Source organism: Somniosus microcephalus, chromosome 31, assembly GCF_052327205.1.
Source record: "Somniosus microcephalus isolate GS21.2 chromosome 31, FLI_Smic_1.0, whole genome shotgun sequence".
In the NCBI taxonomy this organism is placed as follows: domain Eukaryota; kingdom Metazoa; phylum Chordata; class Chondrichthyes; order Squaliformes; family Somniosidae; genus Somniosus; species Somniosus microcephalus.
The window spans coordinates 30,567,331-30,590,034 of NC_141017.1; the positions used below are offsets into that span (position 1 = coordinate 30,567,331).

The 22,704-nt window shown below is 47.1% G+C and overlaps 1 protein-coding gene across 1 annotated transcript; it reads left to right on the top strand.

The window, feature by feature from the left end:
* The first annotated feature begins 354 nt into the window (after nucleotides 1–354).
* Nucleotides 355–22,687, top strand: get3 (guided entry of tail-anchored proteins factor 3, ATPase). The gene is made up of 7 exons (XM_085971720.1): nucleotides 355–758; nucleotides 9,880–10,027; nucleotides 14,295–14,443; nucleotides 16,389–16,539; nucleotides 17,773–17,880; nucleotides 19,613–19,813; nucleotides 22,274–22,687. The coding sequence occupies exons 1-7, from the start codon at nucleotides 619–621 to the stop codon at nucleotides 22,400–22,402; spliced, it is 1,026 nt and encodes a 341-aa protein (XP_085827846.1). The 5' UTR covers nucleotides 355–618; the 3' UTR covers nucleotides 22,403–22,687.
* Nucleotides 22,688–22,704: the final 17 nt, after the last annotated feature.

A 22,704-nucleotide genomic window follows, 5' to 3' on the forward strand; every position in this document is an offset into this window, starting at 1 on the left:
CCACCCGAGGGCTGCTGGGAGGAGACGCCTTTTTCTTTAAAACAAATGTTAAAAATTATTTTTTTAAACGCTAAAACAAACTCGATAACACCACAACCAATATATATATATAATTTAAAAAAAATTCCTTCAGCAGAAAATAAAGCTCAAACTGAAAATATCCGTCATCCTTTGCGGCGGGAGGGAGGGCGTTTTTTTTTGGCCAACCACCGCAAAGGATGACGGATGTGTATTAGAAAAAAAAACTTTTTTTTCTAATCGCCTCGATCCGGAAAAAGGTTATAAATTGTCTTACAGATTAACACAAAAAAAATTATTAAGTAAGTGTAAAAAGTTTGTAGCGAAAGAATGGGCTGACCAATTAAAAAAGGGGTTTTCGCTCAGCCACCAGGAGCCAATCGGCGTCGATGATGGGGGAGAGTGGCGGCAGTGTGAGAGGCCGAGGAGTTGAGTTTGGTCGGAGGCGTTGATTTGTGGTTAAAAAAGGTTAAATTAGATGGTCCACTGCTGAGGAGAGGTTTTTGTTTCTCTTCTCCCGCTCCCCTGGGAATAATATTTTAAAAAAATTATTAATAATAAGTTGGGTCTCTCGGCGGTCAGCTGATAGCGGGGCCCAAGATGGCGGCGATGGACGAGGAGTTCGAGGACGCGATCGACGTGGAGCCGCTGGAGCCCACCCTGGTCAACATCATCGAGCAGCGCTCCCTCAAGTGGCTCTTTGTGGGGGGCAAAGGAGGGGTCGGCAAAACCACATGCAGGTGAGAGCAGGCAGGGGTAAGGGGGACCAATGCCCTGTTTTCATAGAAACATAGAAGATAGGAGTAGGCCATTCAATGAGATCATGGCTGATCATCCAAATTCAGTACCCTGTCCCTGCCTTCTCCCCATATCCCTTGATCCCCTTAGCCTTAAGAAATATATCCAACTCCTTCTTGAATATATTTAATGAATTGGCCTCAACTGCCTTCTGTGGTAGAGAATTCCACAGGTTCACCACTCTCTGGGTGAAGAAATTCCTCCTCATCTCTGTCCTAAATGGCTTACCCCTTATCTTTAGACTGTGACCCCTGGTTCTGGACTCCCCCGCCATCAGGAAACATCCTTCCTGCATCTAGTCTGTCTAGTCCTGTTAGAATTTTATAAGTTTCAATGAGATCCCCTCTTATTCTTCTAAACTCCAGCGAGTGTAAGCCCAATAGAAACATAGAAGATAGGAGTAGGCCATTCGCCCCCTTGAGCCTGCTCTGTTATTCTATGAGATCATGGCTGATCATCCAAATTCAGTACCCTGTCCCTGCTTTCTCCCCATATCCCTTGATCCCTTTAGCCTTAATGATCCCTTTAGCCTTAATTGACCCAATCTCTCCTCATATGTCATTCCTGCCATCCCAGGTATCAGCCTGGTGAATCTTCACTGCACTCCCTCCATGGCAAGAACATCCTTCCTCAGATAAGGTGACCAAAACTGCACACAATACTCGGTGTGGTTTCACCAAGGCCCTGTACAACTGTACAAAGCCCTGATAACCAACATAACATAAAGGATGATCTGGTCATTATCACATTGCTATTTGTGGGAGCTTGCTGTGCGCAAATTGGCTGCCGCGTTTCCCTACATTACAGCACGTGACTACACTTCAAAAGTACTTCACTGGCTGTAAAGCGCTTTGGGGTGTCTGGTGATCGTGAAAGGTGCTATAGAAATGCAAGACTTTCTTTTGGATTGCAAATTGTGGCCCCCAAAACTTGCATTTTATGCAGCCCCCCTCGGGCCGACCCTAAGCGCTTTACAGCCAATTGCTCTCGCCTCCAGAGTCAGAAGGTTGTGGGTTCGAGCCCCCACCCCCAGAGACCTGAGCACAGAAATCTAGGCTGACACCCCCAGTGCGGCGCTGAGGGGGTGCTGCACTGTTGGAGGTGCTGTCTTTCTGACGAGACGTTAAACCGAGGCCCCGTCTGCCCTCGCATGTGGACGTGCAAGATCCCATGGCACTATTTAGAAGAAAAGCAGGTGAGTTATCTCTGGTGTCCTGGCCAATATTTATCCCTCAATCAACATCACTAAAACAGATAATCTGGTCATTATCACATTGCTGTTTGAGGGAGCTTGCTGTGTGCAAATTGGCTGCTGTGTTTCCTACATTACAACAGTGACTACATTTCAAAAAAGTACCTCAATGGCTGTAAAGTGCTCATGGAAGGTGCTCCTAAAACATGTATAAAGATTATTATCTGAATGGCAATAGATTGGGAGAAGGGGAAGTGCAATGAGACCTGGGTGTCCTTGTGCACCAGTCGCTGAAGGTAAGCATGCCGGTGCAGCAGGTGGTTCAGAAGGCAAATGGTATGTTGGTCTTCGTAGCGAGAGGATTCGAGTACAGGAACAAGGATGTCTTGCTGCAGTTGTACAGGGCCTTGGTGCGACCACACCTTGAGTATTGTGTGCAGTTTTGGTCGCCTTGCCTGAGGAAGGATGTTCTTGCCATGGAGGGAGTGCAGCGAAGATTCACCAGACTGATACCTGGGATGGCAGGAATGATGTATGCGGAGAGATTGGGTCGATTGGGCTTATACTTGCTGGAGTTTAGAAGAATGAGAGGGGATCTAATTGAAACTTATAAAATTCTAACAGGACTAGGCAGACTAGATGCAGGAAGGATGTTCCTGATGGCTGTTGAGTCCAGAACCAGGGGCCACAGTGTAAGGATAAGGGGTAAGCCATTTAGGACTGAGATGAGGAGGAATTTCTTCACCCAGAGAGTGGTGAACCTGTGGAATTCTCTACCACAGAAGGCAGTTGAGGCCAATTCATTAAATATATTCAAGAAGGAGTTAGATATATTTCTTAAGGCTAAACGGATATGGGGAGAAAGCGGGGACCGGGTACTGAATTTGGATGATCAGCCATGATCTCATTAAATGGCGGAACAGGCTCGAGCGGCCGAATTGCCGACTCCTGCTCCTATCTTCTATGTTTCTATGTAAGTGGTCATGAAAGGCGCTATAGAAATGCGAGTCTTTCTAATCAAGTACTTGCACACAGCAGCTCCCACAAATAGCAATGTGATAACGATCTGATCACCTGTTTTAGTGATGTTGGTTGAGGGATAAATATAAAAACTTGCTGCATCTGAAAATGCTTTACAAAAATCCTACCTGTTATCACCACGCTTTGCACACAAAGATGGTTGAGGATTTTGTTGCCAATTTTTAATGATTCCACTTTGGCTGGGATTTTTTTTTTTTTTTAATGTAAATTTTCATCTCGATTTATTTCCAAAGTTAAATCAGGCAACTTGTGAGCTGATTGAGCATTCAGTTGTACAAGCGTGCGCGGACTTTGTCGCTGCTGAATTGCAAATTTCTGTTCTCTCCAGTGCCCATTTCCGTTCGAGGTAATTCAGTCAAATCTCTTCTATTTTTGAGAGAGAGGGTAGAAATCCCAGGCAGTAAATGCTTTCTGACATCTGAATAAACACTCTTTTGTTAACTTGCGTTTGTTAACAATTGAGTTACGGGCTGGGAGCAGCATTGTGAGGTAAGCTTTAATAAACTACTTTCCCTTGACAGATGGTAATTGCCGTAGAAACCTAAGAAAAATAGGAGCAGGAGTCGGTCATTCTGCCCTTCGAGCTCGCTCCGCCATTCAATGAGATCATGGCTGATCCTCTATCTCAATACCATATTCCCGCTCTCTCCCCATACCCCTTGATGCCTTTTGTGTTTAAAAATCTATCTATCTCCTTCTTAAATATATTCAGTGACTTGGCCTCCACAGTTTTCTGTGGTAGAGAATTCCACAGGTTCACCACCCTCTGAGTGAAGAAATTTCTCCTCATCTCAGTCCTAAATGTCCTACCCCGTATCCTGAGACTGTGACCCCTCGTTCTAGACCCCCCCCCCCCCCCCCCAGCCAGGGGAAACATCCTCCCTGCATCCAGCCTGTCTTGCCCTCTCAGAATTTTATACGTTTCAATGAGATCCCCTCTCATTCTTCTAAACGCTAGTGAATGCAGGCCTAGTCGACCCAATCTCTCCTCGTACGACAGTCCTGCCATCCCAGGAATCAGTCTGGTGTTGCAATATTAATTAAGGAGTCAATTACTGCTGTAAGGAGGGATGATATATTAGCGGGTTCCTCTAATGAGGCCATATGGGTAGAACTTAAAAACAAAAAGGGGGCAAGCACTTTGCTGGGAGTGTACTATAGGCCCCCAAACAGTCAGGGGGAGATAGAGGAACAGATATGTAGGCAAATCTCAGAAAAGTGCGAAAATAATAGGGTAATAATAGTGGGGGATTTCAACTTCCCCAATATAAATTGGGATAGTCAGAATGTGAAAGGCTTAGAGGGTGCAGAATTCTTAAAGTGCATCCAGGAGAGCTTTTTGAGCCAACATGTAGAAAGTCCTACAAGAGAGGGGGCGGTACTGGACCTAATTCTGGGGAATGTAGCCGGGCAAGTGGTGGAAGTGTCAGTAGGAGAGCATTTTGGCGACAGTGACCATAATTCGGTGAGATTTAAGGTGGTCATGGAAAAAGACAAAGACGGCCCGGAAATAAGGGTTCTAAATTGGGGGAGGGCCGATTTTAATATGATAAAGCAGGATCTGGCCAAAGTGGACTGGGAGCAGCTACTTATAGGAAAATCCACATCAAACAGTGGGAGACTTTCAGAAGGGAAATAGAGAGAGTACAACGCCAACATGTTCCTGTAAAGGTCAAGGGTGGGACCAACAAGCAAAGGGAACCTTGGATGACAAGGGATATACAAAAATGCATTAGAAATAAAAGGGGGGCTTTTGGCAGTTACAAAAGACTAAAGACGGAAGAAGCCCTAGAAGAGTATAAAAAGTGCAGGGGCATACTTAAAAAAGAAATTAGGAGGGCGAGGAGGGGCCATGAAATAACACTGGCGAGCAAAATTAAGGAAAATCCTAAGATGTTTTATAAGTATATTAAGGGCAAGAGGATAACCAGGGAAAGGGTAGGGCCCATTAGGGACCAAAGTGGCAATCTGTGTGTAGAGCCAGATGATGTAGGCGGGGTTTTAAATGAATTTTTTGCATTTGTGTTCACTCTGGAGAAAGACGATGCAGACATAGAAATCGGGCAAGGGGACTGTGACATACTTGAACATATTAGCATCGAGAGGGAGGAGGTGCTAGCGGTTTTAGCAGGCCAAAAAGTGGATAAATCCCCAGGCCCGGACGAGATGTATCCCAGGCTGCTGTGGGAGGCAAAGGAGGAGATTGCAGGGGCTCTGACACAAATTTTCAGAACCTCTCTGGCCACAGGGGATGTACCAGAGGACTGGAGAACAGCTAACGTAGTACCATTATTCAAGAAGGGTAGCAGGGATAAACCAGGGAATTACAGGCCAGTGAGCCTAACATCTGTGGTAGGGAAATTATTGGAAAAAATTCTGAGGGACAAAATTAGTCTCCACTTGGAGAGGCAAGGATTAATCGGGGATAGTCAGCATGGCTTTGTCAAGGGTAAATCATGTCTGACAAATCTGATTGAATTTTTCGAGGGGCTGACTAGGGGGGTGGATGAGGGAAATGCTGTGGATGTGGTTTACATGGACTTCAGTAAAGCTTTTGACAAAGTCCCGCATAGGAGACTGGTCAAGAAGGTAAGAGCCCATGGGATCCAGGGTGCCTTGGCGCGTTGGATCCTAAACTGGCTGAGTGGCAGGAGGCAGAGGGTGATGGTCGAAGGTTGCTTTTGTGACTGGAAGCCTGTGTCCAGTGGGGTACCTCAGGGATCGGTGCTGGGTCCCTTGTTGTTTGTGATCTACATAAATGACTTGGATGAGAATGTAAAAGGTATGATCAGTAAGTTCGCAGATGACACGAAAATTGGTGGGGTGGTAAATTGCGAGGAGGAAAGCCTCAGGCTACAGGACGATATAAACGGGTTGGTCAGATGGGCGGAAAAGTGGCAAATGGAATTTAACCCTGAAAAGTGCGAGGTGATGCATTTTGGACGGACAAATAAGGTAAGGGAATACACAATGAGTGGTAGGACCCTAGGAAGTACAGAGGGTCAGAGGGACCTTGGTGTACATGTACATAGATCCCTGAAGGCAGCGGAACAGGTAGATAGGGTGGTTAAAAAGGCATATGGGATACTTGCCTTCATTAGCCGAGGCATGGAATATAAGAGCAGGGAGGTTATGATGGAGCTGTACAAAACGCTGGTGAGGCCACAGCTGGCGTACTGTGTGCAGTTCTGGTCGCCTCACTATAGGAAGGATGTGATTGCTTTGGAGAGGGTGCAGAGAAGATTCACCAGGATGTTACCTGGGATGGAGCGCCTCAGCTATGAAGACAGGCTGGGGTTGTTTTCCTTGGAGCAAAGAAGGCTGAGGGGGGACCTGATTGAGGTGTACAAAATGATGAGGGGCATAGATAGGGTAGATAAAGAGGAACTTTTCCCCTTAGTAGGGGGGTCAATAACAAGGGGGCATAGATTCAGGGTAAGGGGCAGGAGATTTAGAGGGGATTTGAGGAGGAACTTTTTCACCCAGAGGGTGGTTGGAATGTGGAACTCAATGCCTGAAAGGGTGGTAGAGGCAGGAACCCTCACAACATTCAAGAAGCATTTGGATGAGCACTTGAAATGCCATTGCATACAAGGCTATGGACCAAATGCTGGAAAATGGGATTAGACTGGACAGGGATGGATGGGCGGGCGGCGTGGACACGATGGGCCGAAGGGCCTCTTTCTGTGCTGTAAAACTCTATGGCCTAGAAATTCAGTGCCCTTAGCACCGATTTTGCGGCGCTAGAGGGCCTAGCGCTGCAATTGGCGCCGGTTCCTAAATTGCCTGGGGCCCTTCCGCGGCGGTAGACCGGTAGCGCTGCGCCGGCACCGATGACGTCATCGGTGTGCGCAGCGTCCCGGTTGCCGTGGTAACCCGGCCCCAAGCCGAAATTCAGTTGCGGCCGCCTCGCCAGTGGCAGCCGCAACTAAGACTCCGGCAAACGAGTGTTGCCGGAGTCTGCGCCGGCGCTTTAAGGAGGCGCGGCGGCCGGCCGCTTTCCCGGCGGCCGCCTGCCCGCAGCTCCCTCCCCGGACTTCTTCCCCCACCCCCCCCCCCCGGAACAGATGCAAGCCCGGCACTTGTCCGAGGTGCCGGGCTCATTTTTGCAGAGATTTGCGCGGGCCGCGGCCGGGTGCAGGCAGCTCCTCCTTAACGGAAGGAGGAGGCCTGCACTTCCCGAGCCTGCCGCACCGCATCGGGCGCCGCAGCGCCGCAATGCGGCGCGTAGCGCCAGTTTTCAGTAGCGCCGGCAGCCGTTTGGGCACGGCGCTACTGAATTTTTGGCGCGCGACTTAGCACCGGCGCTAAATTTCCGGCGTTAAGCCCCGGCGCAGTGCAACCTCAATTTCTAGGCCTATGACTCTATAACCTTCGCTGCACTCCCTCTATGGCAAGTATATCCAGGACCTTACAGGGTCTTTAGTTATTTATTATAGAATGCCAGGTTCTCAATGATAACTATGTTGCTGTGGAGCTAGGGAAGAGTCCAAAATGTCAAAGATTGTTCCTCGCACCACCATCCCATGCACTCGAACCAAGCTTTTCAATTATTCTATGGAGTTAGGTCGCAGATCAGCCATGATCTCATTGAATGGCGGAACAGGCTCGAGGAGCTAAATGGCCTCCTCCTGTTCCTATGTTCCTCAGAAATAAACAGTAACTGTCACAGAAATCAATACTCAAGTCATTTATTGCTCTCCAGAGGTTGGTTCTAAATTTTTTCAACATTTATTCAACTTTCCAAGCCGGCAGACCTCTGTTAATTGGAATTTGCTTTGATGTGATTCACATGTTTGAGTACAAGCAGTGACGGCGACCAGAGGAATGTTGTTACTTTGAAGCCGCCAGCAGCCACGGAGCTCTGTTCTTCATGACTCACTTGAACAAATTCATTTTTTTTTAATGAAACGTTATCAGTCACCCTTTTTGAATTCCATGATAAATTCTTGGCTGTTGCCAGCCAGCTCCAGGATCTGTGGTCAGGTTGCTCAAGGACAGCGGCTGGGTAGACGGGGGCTCTGGCCCCGACATGGTCGGCACAGTGACCCTTGCGCAGTAGCCGGTGAGTGCGGCCTACAGGAACCCGAGGCCGGCCCTGGATGAGCAGGGCTTAGATTTGACGCATTCTTACCTTTCCCTCCAGTCTTACCGTGACCAGACAGTGAATGCCTGCAGCACGTGACCCTTCTCGGAGAGCAACAACACGACACCCATTGAGAACCCTGATATCCCCCCCCCCCCCCCAGCCACCCCCACCCACCCAAGCAATGTTCGCTTATGCTGCGCAGCCGCGCTGTGGTCTGGAGGTCTTGCGTGGCCGCTCACAGCATTTTGAATGGAAAAACTCTGTGCCCGGAAATTTGAATGGGCCGCGCAGCCTGTTAAAGGGGCCACGCACCCCCCAAAAAAACATTTGCCCCCAACCCACGTGTCCCAGCAGCCAATCAAAGGAAAAGATCATGACTTGCCAGAGTGGAATCGTGAGTTGGGGAGCATTTTCATTAAAAACCAGGTGTCTCGTGATTAAATCACGAGACTTGGCATTACTGAAATCTATTCAGTGGCTGTGCTACAGTAGAAGGTTGCCAGATTTGAGAAATAATAGTTAGCTTCATTTTTTTTTTCTCGAATGGTGACTTGTAACCAAAATGACACCATAGCCACTTGTTGCAATGTTGGGTGAGGTACTGAGGATTGCTGGAACCAGTGTAATTACTCCTTCAAGTGCCTTCAGGAGAGGAGTTAAGAAAAGTAACACACCCCTTCGCCCGGCACCTTCCCGTGCAAGCGCAGGAGATGCAACACCTGCCCTTATACCTTCCCACTGTCCAGGGCCCCAAACACCCCTTCCAGGTGAAACAGTGATTTACTTGTACTTCTTGCAATCTAGTATACTGTATTCGCTGCTCACAATGTGGTCTCCTCTACATTGGGGAGACCAAACGCAGATTGGGTAACCGCTTTGCGGAACACCTCTGTTCAGTCTGTAAGGGTGACCCCGAGCTTCCGGTGGCCTGTCACTTTAATTCACCACCCCATTCCCACTCAGACCTCACCGTCCTCGGCCTCTTGCACTGTTCCACGGAAGCTCAGCGTAAACTCGAGGAACAGCACCTCATCTTCCGATTAGGCACTTTACAGCCTTCCGGACTCAATATCGAGTTCAACAATTTCAGATCATAACCTCGGCCCCTATTACATTTTTATATATTTTTTATCCACACTTTTGGTTTGTGCCTTTTGCTTTTTTTTTTCTCTCTCCCACATGGCAGCTGTCACTCACTCTGCCAGTGCATTTCACACTTCATCTAGAGCCATTGTTTGTTTCTTTACCTGTCCTATTACCATCTCGTCTCGCCTTGAATATCTCTTAATGTCTCTTCTTTCATCCCCTCCCCCATTTCCCAGCCCCCAAACTGCCTTTTAATCTGTTTCATTTCCTGCCTTTTCTCTCAGTTCTGACGAAGGGTTTCGACCCGAAACGTTAACTCTGTTTCTCTCTCCACGGATGTTGCCTGGCCTGCTGAGTTTTTCCAGCATTTGCTGTTGTTATTTCGGATTTCCAGCATCCGCAGTATTTTGCTATCGTCACAAGTTTGAAGAATCCGATTGTGGCAATCACATCTGGTCCTTTCTCTTGTGTTCCATTATTGTACCAAAGCCACCGAATATAGGGCATTGTCTCTGTTCAGACAGAACAAGTTACATGCACTGTGGGAAGGAAGGAAGGAAGCAATAAATGAGGACCTCTCTCTCAAATCTTGCCTCAGTGGTCACTTTTGATGGTTCATATAGTTGTATCTAATTGTAAGTGTGTTCTCCTACAGTTGTAGTTTAGCGGTGCAGTTGGCGGAGGTTCGGGAGAGCGTGCTGATCATTTCCACAGACCCAGCCCATAACATCTCTGATGCGTTCGATCAGAAATTCTCCAAAGTACCAACAAAAGTGAAGGGCTATGACAATCTGTTTGCCATGGTAAGTCAACTATAAGCAGTGGAGGATAACCAGTGCAAAATATATGTGGCTCAAGGAATGTATTTATCAAACTGAATGAGATCAACCAATTACTGACAATACAGATGTTGCTATTTGTAATTAGGGATTCCATATATGAACGGTAGATAGGAAAAAAATGCTACTTTGTACGAAAGGTGCTATTCAAATCTGATCCATGGAGGATTAGAATATTTTATTTTGTGGATCGCAAGGCATGCGATCCAGCGCTGGGAGGAGATTGAATGCCAAAGCAGTGCTTCAAAGTTGGAGCTTTCAGATCTGTACAAAGATGGTAATTCTGATTTGGGAGGCGAGTTTAAGAAAATGGAAGTCTAGCACAAGAAAAGGCAGTTCTACCCACTCCACTCATTGTTCTGTCATGGGCTTCCATTTCCCCCATGCTAACCACCACCTGTTGATTCCCAATTTTTAGGAAGAACTCGAGATCTCCTCGGAGGAATCGAATTTCTGTTCTTTGCAGATATTAATTCGGGTTTCAATTTACCCCAAATCAGCTACCTGCTTTGCAGTTTTCCTATTCAGACGTTTATGATCCAGTCGGGGTATATTTTTTAATGATGTGCATTTTATATAGTTCCTTTTTTAACGTGGTAAAACGTCCCAAAGCACTTCACAGGAGCGTAGTCGGTCTAAAATGGACACCCAAGACATAAAAGGAGATCTTGAGACAGGTGACCAAAAGCTTGGTCAAAGAGGTAGGTTGTAAAGGAGGGGAAGAGAGGTGGCGAGGTTTAGGGAGGGTATTCCAGAGCTTGGGGCCAGCTGAGGGCACGGCTGCCATTGATGGGGAGAAGGAAGTGGGGTACAAGAGGCCAGAGTTGGAGGAGTGCAGCGTTCTCCGAGGGGTGTAGGGCTGGTCACCCGGTTTTAAGTTGGAAGTGTACGCTAAAAGTATTGATTCACACGGAACCCTGATTGGCTTTGAGAGATTTCTATTCTTGTTTCAAGAGAGTTACTGCAAATAAGAATCACTTGTCAAATGTGGGAAGATAACATAAGAAATAGGAGCAGGAGTAGGCCATACGGCCCCCGAGCCTGCTCTGCCATTCAATAATGGCTGATCTTCGACCTCGATACCACTTTCCTGCCCGATCCCCATATCCCTTGATTCCCGTAGAATCGAAAAATCTATTTACAGGAAACTTTTTTTTTATCCGGCACGGACGGGACCGACGTGGTGCCAGTTCATCCAAAAATTCCGGATAACCGAACGCTATAATAAAAGATACGGAGCTGAGAGCTCCGTATAAAGCATCAAACCCTGTTGCTTAGCAACAGGTTCAGAACAATGGCCACAAGTTGCAAGCATCTCTGTAGCTTAGCAACAGCTGCAGCCACACCCTTGCACAGCAACACATGGAGGAAGGCAAGTAATAAAAGTTACCTGAACCTACTGAATTTTGCCGGTTAACCGACATTTCCGGTTATTTAGGTGCCGGTTAATTGAAAGTTTCCTGCATCTCAGCCTTGACAACACTCGACGATTCAGCATCCACAGCCCTTAGAGAGAGAGAGAGAGAGAGAGAATTCCAAAGATTCACAACTCTGAGTGAAGAAATTCCTCCTCATCTCAGTCTGAAATGGCCGACCCCTTATCCTGAGACAATGCCCCCTAGTTCTAGACTCTCCAGCCAGGGGGAAACAACCTCTCAGCATCTACCCTGTCAATCCCCCTCAGAATCTTATGTTTCAATGAGATCATCTCTCATTCTTCTAAATGCCTGAGATTGTATTGAAAATCCAGTTGGACAGATATGGCTAGGCACAGTGCATTATACGCGAAAGGATAACAACCTGCCTTCAAGAAGCTGAACCATAATAAAGTCCTGTCAGTATTTGTTTACAAAGGAGTTCAGAGTAGAATAGAGATTTGCACCATGTCGTAATATTGAAAATAAATGGTGTATTTGTGTGTAATATAAATAGCTGTTTATGTCTGTGATGATTGTATCTTCATCTTTTTAAGCACCCTCCATTTACAATACAGAACTTTCCGTCATCCCCTCCTAATGTTTCTCTTGGCTCGAAGTCTGCTTTCTTGTGTTTATTTGTGATCCGCCTTGGGGTGTTTCTTGAGATGCTGTACGAGTGCAAATCATTGTCTTCTATTTCATACAACAACGATAATAATAGATATTAAAGTTGCTGGAACTGTTACAAAGTTAATGCGTCAGATAGGGCCCCATTGTTTTGTTGAAGTCGTCACCAAAATGTTAACCTGTCCCCTTTTTTTGGCTGCTTCATCAAGCCTGGCGTGTGTCTCCTGTATTTTCTGTTTCACCATACAGCAAATTGTATTGAATTATCACGTACATTTTAAAATAAACTGCTAATGTTTTTTTTAAAACAAAATTCTCAAGGTGAGGGATGGGACCAAAGTTCCCTGTAATTTTGTTTTTCGTGCGCTGTCCCTTTTTAACTGGCTACGTGACCAAATTTTCGTGCATGTGGAGTTTCTTCCATTGAAAACCCGCTGTGGGACCTCCAGACCGTGGCCGCGCAGCTTAGCGGGGAATGTTGGATGGGACACTTTCACTTTGTGCACCGATGGAGCCCTTCGCGCTCCAACACCACCAGAAGTGCGTACTCGTCTGCCTCAACGATGTGCCTTAACTCCAGGACCTGAAGAGCGCCCCGTCGCATCAGTGTGACACTACCTGGGGAGACTGGATAGGCCCTTGAGGGAAATAAACTTGCGGGGGGAATGGGAGTGACCGGATTGCTCTACAGAGAGCCGGCACGGACTCGATGGGCCGAATGGCCTCCTTCTTGGCCGTCATGTCTATGACCTACACCAGTCCCCTGAAATTCACGCTGTAGGTTGTTAGTCAATGCCGGCTTGGCGGCTCGCCTGAAATTCTACTGTGATTTGTATTTGAATCGATCAGCTGCTGCTAGAATAGGAGAGGAAGGTTCGACAGACATGTGAAGTTTCTCTCTTGCTATCCCACATTGTAATTTCAGGAGCCCGGTGACTGCACCAATTAAAATTGCTGGTTTGTGTAGAATATTGAGAGAATTGTACTCTGGATCTGCACCCACTGAGAACTTAACACAAGACTTGTCATTTCTTGTGCGATCCTTGCTGTTGGCAGAGGGAAGAAGTTTTCATGCATTAATTCTGGGTTAGATTTAAACCCAGGTCTGTGGTAGAGGGGTATTATACTAACACTGCTGCACAGTCAATGTTTTTTTTAGTTTTATTTTGCCCCCCTGAAGGTACTGACTCTTGCCGGGGTACAGTTCCGTGGGTGCTGGCAGCTCTCCAATACCTCGCCCAAGGGGCCATTCCTGCTGAGCGAACCCACTGAGGTGCAGCAAGCTAACTGAGGCCTGTTTCTTGCTTGATGTCCATGTGATTTGGACATGGGGTCAATTGATTGGGAGAAGGAACTATGGGTCATTGGTGATGCGGCCAATTGGCACACCCTGATTTTTTTTTTTACTGTCCTAGCTGGGATTGACTAACTCTGCACAGACTGGGCATTGAATCTGGAGAATTTTAGCTGTGAGCAAAGATTGGATAGGCCGGGGTTTGTTTTCTTTGGAACCGAGGAGGCTAAGGAGCGATTTAATTGAGGTGTATAAAATTGAGGGGCCTAGATAGTGGCTAGGAAGGACCTATTTTCCCTTAGCGGAGAGGTCAATAACCAGGAGGCAGAGGGTGGTGGGGGGGGTCTGGAACTCTGCCTGAAAGGGGGTGGCCATTGAAGACTGAGATGAGGAGGAATTTCTTCACTCGGAGGGTTGTGAATCTTTGGGATTCTCTGCCCCAGAGGGCTATGGATGCTGAGTCGTTGAGTATATTCAAGGCTGAGATCGATAGATTTTTGGACTCTAGGGGAATCAAGGGATATGGAGATCGGGCAGGAAAGCGGAGTTGAGGTCGAAGATCAGCCATGATCTCATTAAATGGTAGAGCAGGCTCGAGGGGCCGTATGGCCGACGACTCATTTCTTATGAAAGGGTGGTAGAGGCAGAAACCCTCGTCGCATTTAAAAAGTACTTGGAGGCGCTGTAACCTACAAGGCTGCGGACCGAGAGCTGGAAAGTGTAATTAGGCAGGGTAGCTCTTTCGGCCGGCAATTTAAAGGTTTTCAGTTTACCTGCCGTAATGAAGAAAGCAACTTTCAAGGAGTTTCCTAGCCTGTACGAGCTTGGATTCCAAGAACGAAAGAAAGCTGAAGCTTATTTGTGGGTTTTTTTTTCTCCTCTCTTTGTGCAGGAAATTGATCCGAGCCTGGGAGTGTCTGAATTGCCAGATGAATTTTTCGAAGACGACAATATGTTGAGCATGGGGAAGAAGATGATGCAGGAGGCGATGAGTGCCTTCCCTGGCATCGATGAAGCGATGAGCTATGCTGAAGTCATGAGGTAATGTGGGATGGTGGGGGTGTGGAAAGGACCCAAAAAGATGTAAATCTGTTTTTTTGAAGAGTCAGTGGTACCGCAGCATTTACACCCGAAGATAATTTTGTCGGATTGGATTTAATCTGCAATTCTGCATCTTTGTTTAAATCTATAATTAGCATTTATAGAAGAAATATACTTGTGGCACAGTATGCCTGGTGCCTTTTTTTGAAAGACATTACAACAATTTTCCTACATTACAACAGTGACTACACTTCAAAAGTATTTAATTGGCTGTAAAGCGCTTTGGGAAGTCCTGAGGTTGTGAATGGCTCGATATAAACGCAAGCGCTGTTCCCTCTAAATTTTTTTGGTCCGCGTGGCCCCTTTAAGATTCCGCGCTCGTGCGTTTTGTTTTTCTGTTTTAAAAGCTGGCTCACCAGCTGCGGGGCCCGTAGAGCGCAGCTTAAAGGGAACATTGACTGGAAGCCTTTCCCTTTTCAAGATGTGGGTTCATGCACACGACATCCCCGTACAGCAGGTTTCTAGCTTTGATCCTGCCCGCCACTCCTCCTGGGCCCTGGCTTTTTAAACCCGACTGCAGTTGAAGTCGGGAGCTGTTACGTCTGTCTGTGTGTCTGTAGGCAAGGGTGATCAACACTTGCAGCTAAAGGGGAGAAGGCAGGGACAGGGTACTGAATTTGGATGATCAGCCATGATCTCATTAAATGGCGGAACAGGCTCGAGGGGCCGAATAGGCTGCTCCTACCTTCTATGTTTCTATGAAATGGAGGTTGAAAACCCTGCAACCATTTAAAGAACCAGTTGGATGCTGCATTTAGGCAGGGGAGGGGTGGGGGGAAGGCAGGGTGAAACGGAATGGAGGACTGTGAGGTAACTGGATACATAAGCTAAGATGAAACGTCTTTACCCAGAGAGTGGTGAGAATGTGGAACTCGCTACCACAAGGAGTGGTTGGGGTGAATAGCGTTGATGCATTTAAGGGAAAGCTGGATAAGCACATGAGAGAAAGAGAGGGTTGCGCTGATGGGGTGGGAGGAGGCTCATGTGAAGCATACACACAGACATGGATCAGTTGGGCTGAATGGTCTGTTTCTGTGTTCTATATTCTATGTAATGTTTTCATCCTATCTATACTTCATCAGACATAGAGATTTTACCTCCTAATTTTTCCATTTAGATGATCAAAATGAAGCTTCAAAATCTTTTTTTTCCTGTTTGGGGGGGGGGGAAATTAGGTGTTTGGGGTGGGAGGCAATTTTACCTCTAATTTTTGGGGGGCTGCACGGCCCCCTTTAACGGGCTGTGTGGCCCATTCATAATTCCACACGTGTGTTTTTTTCCATTTAAAAGCCGGTGAGCCAAGGGAGCTCCAGACCACTGCACGGCTTAAAGGGAACATTGGTGGGGTGGTAATGCTGACACTGAGCTTCTTGCTGGTCTCCTGGATCTAAAGCTAAATGTTAGAGCTACATGTATAGCAAATCCTATTGTGCATAGAGTCCCCAGCCCACTGTTTATCCTGCTAGATCCAGGGCACAGCCTCTGCAAAAAAATCTATAAAAGATGCTTAATTGCATTTTAGCTGGATTGTACAAAGTGCATCTCCAGCTTGCCTCAAAATCCTTGCAGATAAGTAAGTGGCAGGGTGGATTATTGTGCACGTTAACCTGCACAGACCATGTGTAAAATACTTGATACAGACGTATGCATTGCGGCATTGAGCCTTTACATGGGTTGATGCAGTTTGAGAACTTGTTGAGATTGAGTTATGGAATTGGGCCGATTCTCAAACCTCTGTCAGGTTAAGATGTTCGTGGGTATAAAAGTTGTGTGCACTGATATGCAGCTGCCCAAGGTGCCATAGCGACATGTACTGTAGATAATTTTTCATGGTCTAACACAGCCCCTTTTTTTTTTGTTAAACAACTTTTTCTGTGTTTTACAGGTTGGTGAAAGGCATGAATTTCTCGGTGGTGGTGTTTGACACGGCACCGACGGGGCACACACTACGACTCCTGAACTTCCCGACTATCGTCGAGAGGGGGCTTGGGAGGTTAATGCAGATTAAGAACCAGATCAGCCCTTTCATCTCCCAGGTAGACTAAACTAATGGCTCCATCCGTTCTGAAACACCAACACGCCCAGCAAGACTCCACGTCAGCGTAGTATCTGTTCAGAAAAATCAGTCATCGATTTGTGGCGGATTCCAATCTAGACAAACTCGATTGTATCGAGGGTGCTTTCAAAACCTGGCACTTCCATTTCAGTTTGCCTAGATTGGAATCTGCTTGATGGCTGATCTTTCTGAACAGATGCTTGTAGACATGGGGGGAAAAATTCGGTATCGCCCCATTTGGGCGCCGTTATCGGCCGTGTGCAAAGTTTAGCGCCTGGCGCTAATTATCGCCTCCGACAGCAAACTTGGCTTTTATCGCCCCCTGGAGGTGATTGGAGCGCTAAATCAGGCGCTTCACACCTGTCTTAAGGCGCAAAGGCCGAGGAGCACTGGCGAAGCAAGGAAGGGCAAATCAAAATGAACCTGCAAAGTGCTGCTCAGTACTCAAAACTCCTTCACACAGCATTGAATCTCTCCAGAAGTCTGTCTCTCTGACTGCGTGGTGCAAAAATATCACCAACAAAAAAAGGCAGGAAGCGGTCGCCTTTAAATCGCGCCCCCCCAGTCCCTTTCTGACAGCATAACGCTCCCCTCAACCTGTCATTGCTAGCGGCAGGGGGCGTCACTCAATACCCGGTCTGGGGCGTTGCGCACTCGAATGACGTCACGATCTGCCGGCGCAGGAGATTGTGGCGGTAGTGTTTAGTGCCGCCGCAAATGTCTAGTTAATTTCACGAGCGGCACAAACATCGCCGCGCCCGGGCGCTAGTTGCTTTGTGCCCCAATTGGCGCCCTCTTAAGGCGCTAATGGGAGGCGCAAACAACTGAATTTTCCCCCCGTGGAGTCTTGCTGTGCGTGTTGGTGAATCACGGGTGTAATACCCGCAACTTCCTGTTGTGCACGGACAGTGTTCCCCACCCAATAGTGTGCATTTGGAAAGTCGGTCTTTAATGTTGGAGCAATTTTCATTGCTTGCATGCAGCATTTTGTTGGAATAGAATTAGCTAGGGTACCTTGCTTGCAGTTTAAATGTAAATAAGGCTTCATGCAGTGACTCTCTTAACTTACAAGCTAATTAAGGTGACTGATGTTCTGCGAGCATTTAACTTCTGAATAATTGCCGCTTGCATTGTTGGTGATCTGTATAGTCGTTTGGTTGTGTGAGTTGTATGATCAATCTGTGCCTGTATTTATTCACTGCCTGTGTTTCAGATGTGCAGCATGCTTGGACTCGGTGACATGAATGCAGATCAACTTGCTTCGAAGCTGGAGGAGACCTTGCCAGTCATTCGTTCAGTCAGTGAGCAGTTTAAGGACCCGGTAATTATCCCTCAATCGATTTTTCACTTAACACTGTTTACTTGAGTTTTAATGGTTTAACTGAAATCGTCATTCTGCAGAATCTGAATTGGGCTATGGAAATTTTTAACTCCTGGTACACATCTGTAATGCAGCAACCTTTACTAACCACTCCCTTACTCTCACTCCTTCCTCCCTCAATCTTCAACTAGCCAAGCTTGGTGTTGGTGGGCTTCGGGTCCTTGAATGTAAAGTTGTAATTTTAACATGATTTTAATCGCTCCACCATTGCCGACTGTGCCTTCTGCTGCCCTAAGCTCTGGCATTCCCTCCCTAAACCCCTCTACCTCTTTTTTTCCTCCTGCAAGACTGTGGTAAACCACTGTTTGTATTCCACTGTGTACATGCCTGTACATGCCTCGGCTGACTCCTCCCACGAATCCAGGTATAAAGGTGACTGCTCCACAGCCCCTTTGTATTCTGGACCGGTCGACCACTCGAGGCACACCTTCATTCTCTTGTTAATAAAATTGATGCGCTATCAATAACTCAAAAGCCTGTTAATTACTCGCTTAATCTCAGTCTTTTGAGTTATTGATAGCGCATCAAAGACTCTCCTTAAAACCTACCTCTTTGACCAATATCTCCTTTGTGGCTCGGTGTCAAATTTTGTTTGCCTGTGAAGCGCCTTGGGACTTTTTAAACTACGTTAAAGGCGCTGTATAAATACTTGTTACTGCAGATATACCAGCCCCCAGATTTGGGGTGACGCTGGCAAGTCTGTATTTGTTGCCCTGAGGGGATGACTAGTAAGCCACACAGTGCGAGACCATATAGGGGTGACTGGTCCCTTCCCTACCCTGCGAGCAGCTTTTTAAAAATCTGGTGCCAACCCACAGGTTACCAGATTTATTGAATTCAGTGTTGCAACTTGCCATGCTGAAATTTGAGCTCTAGTTCTGGGTTGCTGGTCCAGCCCAGCTAGACTACCATATCCTATTAACTAGCAATACCCAGATGGTTCCAGTGAGAATATAACTATCTTGCACTTAAATTTATTCTATTGGGAAAGACTGCAGCAGCACTCCCCACATATCTCCTGTTCATGCACCAGACAAAAGTATTCCCTTTATTCCTGTCGTGGACAGCTGTATGTTCCAGCACAGCCTGTCTTCACCTACTGTGGGGAGGGGGGGGGGGTGGTAATCTCCGTAGAATGCCCAGCCAATCCTCTGAAGTTTAAGAACATAAGAATTAGGAGCCGGAGTCGCCCATACAGCCCTTCGAGCCTGCTCCGCCATTCAGTAAGATCATGGCTGATCTTCACCTCAACTCCTTTCCTGCCCGATCCCCTCTTTTGTGCTCTCTTTGCCCCTGCCCCTGACGCACGACCCATGGGTTTTTCCTGTCTTCTCTCTCCCCCCCCCCCCCCCCCCCCCCTCCCAAAAAAGAAATGACTGGTCCTAAAGGTATTTTATTTTTGCTCGTGGTTCTCATTCCTGATTTCCATGTCTGCTTTCTACAAATGTAAAGTGCTGTTTTCCTCTTAATAAATTCCTGGCCGCTTTCCAATATTTATACAGCTATTATTTTCAAAATTCTGGCAGCAAGTGCCCAAAGATTCAGAAACTTAAGAGCTGTGTGAATTTTGTGGCTCAAGGTCTTCAATGTACTACATACACCGCACCAAGCGAGTGTTATGAAACCCGAGATGATTGTTGCCTGATCAAACCTATTCTATGGCCTTTTGCAGGAGCAGACCACCTTCATCTGTGTATGCATCGCCGAGTTTCTATCCTTGTACGAAACAGAACGGTTAATTCAAGAGTTGGCCAAATGTAAAATCGACACCCACAACATCATTGTAAACCAGCTGGTGTTTCCGGACCCCGGGGAGAAACCATGTCGGATGTGTGAGGCGCGGCACAAGATTCAATCAAAATACCTAGACCAGGTACGTTACAGTGTGCGTGAATTTTCTATTTGGATGAAGTACTGTTAACACCAAACGTGACCAGCTAATTTGTGACTGCGCTAGTCACATGTTTCCTTTCTTTTAAAATGAGTTCTCTTTTGGGGGGGGGGGGGGGGGAAAGAATGTAGACGGGTCATCCTCTCCCATGTCATCGGGAAGTCGTCTTCTTAGGCAGTCCCTCAGAACCGAAGATGACTTGCTTCCACATTAAAAATGAGTTCTCAAGTGACTGATGAGTCCGATGCGGGACCTACAGTCTCTGTCACAGGTGGGGCAGGCGGTGGTTGAAGGGGCGGGTGGGTGGGCTGCTTGGGTTGACGTGCGCTCCCTGCGCTTGGCTTCCGCTTGCTCCCGGCGAAGGGACTCTGTGTTCGGCGCCTTCCCGGATGCTTCTCCTCCACTTTGTGCGGTCTTTGGGCCAGGGATTCTCAGGTGTCGGTGGGGATGTTACACTTTTTCAAGGAGGCTTTGAGGGTGTCCATGAAGCGTTTCCTCTGCCCACCTGGGGCTCTCTTGCTGTGTCGGAGCTCCGAGTAGAGCGCTTGTTTTGGGAGTCTCGTATTGGGCATGCGGACGATGTGACCCGTCCATCAGAGCTGATCGAGCGTGGTCAAAGCTTCGATGCTGGGGATGTTGGCCTGAGCGAGAACACTGACATTGGTGCGCCTAGCCTGCCAATGGATTTGCAGGATCTTGCGGAGGCAGCGTTGGTGGTACCTCTCCAGTGCTTTGAGGTGCCTGCTGTACATGGTCATGTCTCTGAAGCACACAGGAGGGCGGGTATCACTGCTGCCCTGTAGACCATGAGCTTGGCGCTGAGTTTGAGGTCCTGGTCTTCAAACACTCTCTTCCTCAGGCAACCGAAGGCTGCACTGGCACACTGAAGGCGGTGTTGGACTTCGTCATCGACGTCTGCCCTTGTTGACAGTAGGCTCCCGAGGTATGGAACGTGGTCCACGTTGTCATCGGGAAGTCTAGGGTGACGGTGTTACCCGTCAGGTCTGGCGAGGCAACTTTGTCTTGGTGAAAGAATAACTTCAAGCTTTCCCCAGAAGGGTCCTGATGTCCACAGATCCCTGAAGCTAGCAGGACAGGTAGATAAGCTGGTTAAGAAAGCGTATGGGATACTTTTTCCTTTATTAGCTGAGGCATAGCATATAAGAGCAGTGAGGTATTGCTTGAATTGTAATTTAATTGATGTGTATAAAATTATGAGGGGCCTAGATAGAGTGGATAGGAAGGACCTATTTCTCTTTGCAGAGATCAATAACCAGGTGGGCATAGATTTATAGTAATTGGTAGAAGGTTTAGAGGGGAGTTGTTGAGAAATTTTTTCACCCAGAGGGTGGTGGGGGTCTGGAACTCACTGCCTGAAAGGGTGGTAGAGGCAGAAACCCTCATCAGCATTTAAAAAGTACTTGGATATGCCCTTGAAGTGCCGTAACCTACAGGGCTACGGACCAAGAGCTGGAAAGTGGGATAGGCTGGAGAGCTTTTTTTTTTTTGGTTGGCACAAACTCAATGGGCCGAATGGCTTCCTGCTGTGCTGTAAATTTCTGATTCTAGGGGTTAAGGTCGCTCCAGACTGACTCCTTCAAACTAGGTACAATCAAAATATAAAAGTTAATGGGAACAGGAGTGGTCATTTAGCCCCTCGCCTGGTTCGCCAGTCAATAAGATCATGGCTGATCTGGAACTCTTTCATTGATCCGCCTCTGATCTATACCCCTTGGTACTCTTGCCTAATCTGTCGATCTCCGTCTTGAAAATTTCAAGTGACTCCGCATCCACAGCCTTTTGGGGGAAGAGACTCCCAGATTTCCACTACCCTGAACTGCCTAGCTCTAATTTTAAGATTGTGCCCCCTTATTCTGGATGTCCCCACATCAGAGGAAATAGCTTCTCTGTATCTACCCTATCTAATTTTAAACACCTTAATTAGATCACCCCTCAACCGTCTAAATCAAGGGAATAGAACTCAAGTTTATGCAAATTTAATGTAATAGCTCTGACTGAGGGGGGCGGGGGGGGGGGGGGGGGGAGAGCGAGGAGAAAGTGAGGGGGACAAATTACTGTCCAGACTCTGAAATCTCATTCTGCTTTGCTCTCCGCTGTTATGAATTGCAAGAGTACTGAGTTTGGTTAGCTTCTGGTGCCAGAGTTCAGGATCCTTGTGATTATTGAATCTATAAAATAGGTTTTTGTTTTTTGGCCATTCACACCTTTAGCACTGGCTGAAATGAAGCTGAACTGCGGCTTGAAATAGTTACGGGAATAATGATTTCCTCGCCTGGTACTTGAAATAATTTTTTTAGTGTGTTTAGCGCATGGATCCCTCCTTCCCATTACGAGGGTTTAGATTGCCGTTTGCGCTTTCGGTGTCTCTGTTTTTGAAGACGGTGGTTTTATTTTAGCTCGCCTCTTCCGCTTTCCTTCCAGATGGAGGATCTGTACGAAGATTTTCACATTGTGAAGCTCCCGCTGTTGCCTCACGAAGTCCGGGGCACCGACAAAGTCAACACCTTCTCCAAGCTCTTGCTCGAGCCTTACAAGCCACCCAGTAAATGAACAGACTTCCCTCATTCCGTTTCGAGACTGACACAAAGAAACCTAGGATTTGTAATTTATTAACACTATGTTTGTAAGAAGGAGCATGGGGAGGGGATACGTGGATGTTATTTATTGTGTGGGCCAGTTGGGTTTTTTTTTTGGTCATTGTAATTTTAAGGAGGTGATGCTGCGTACATCGGGCCTCTACAGGTTGCATCAAAGCTGGGGTTGTAGGACAAAGTATTACTGATCTAAAGCTTTGTTCTGTGATTGCTGACTTTAAAGGTAATGGCTTTCAAGCTTTGACCGTCCCTTAAATG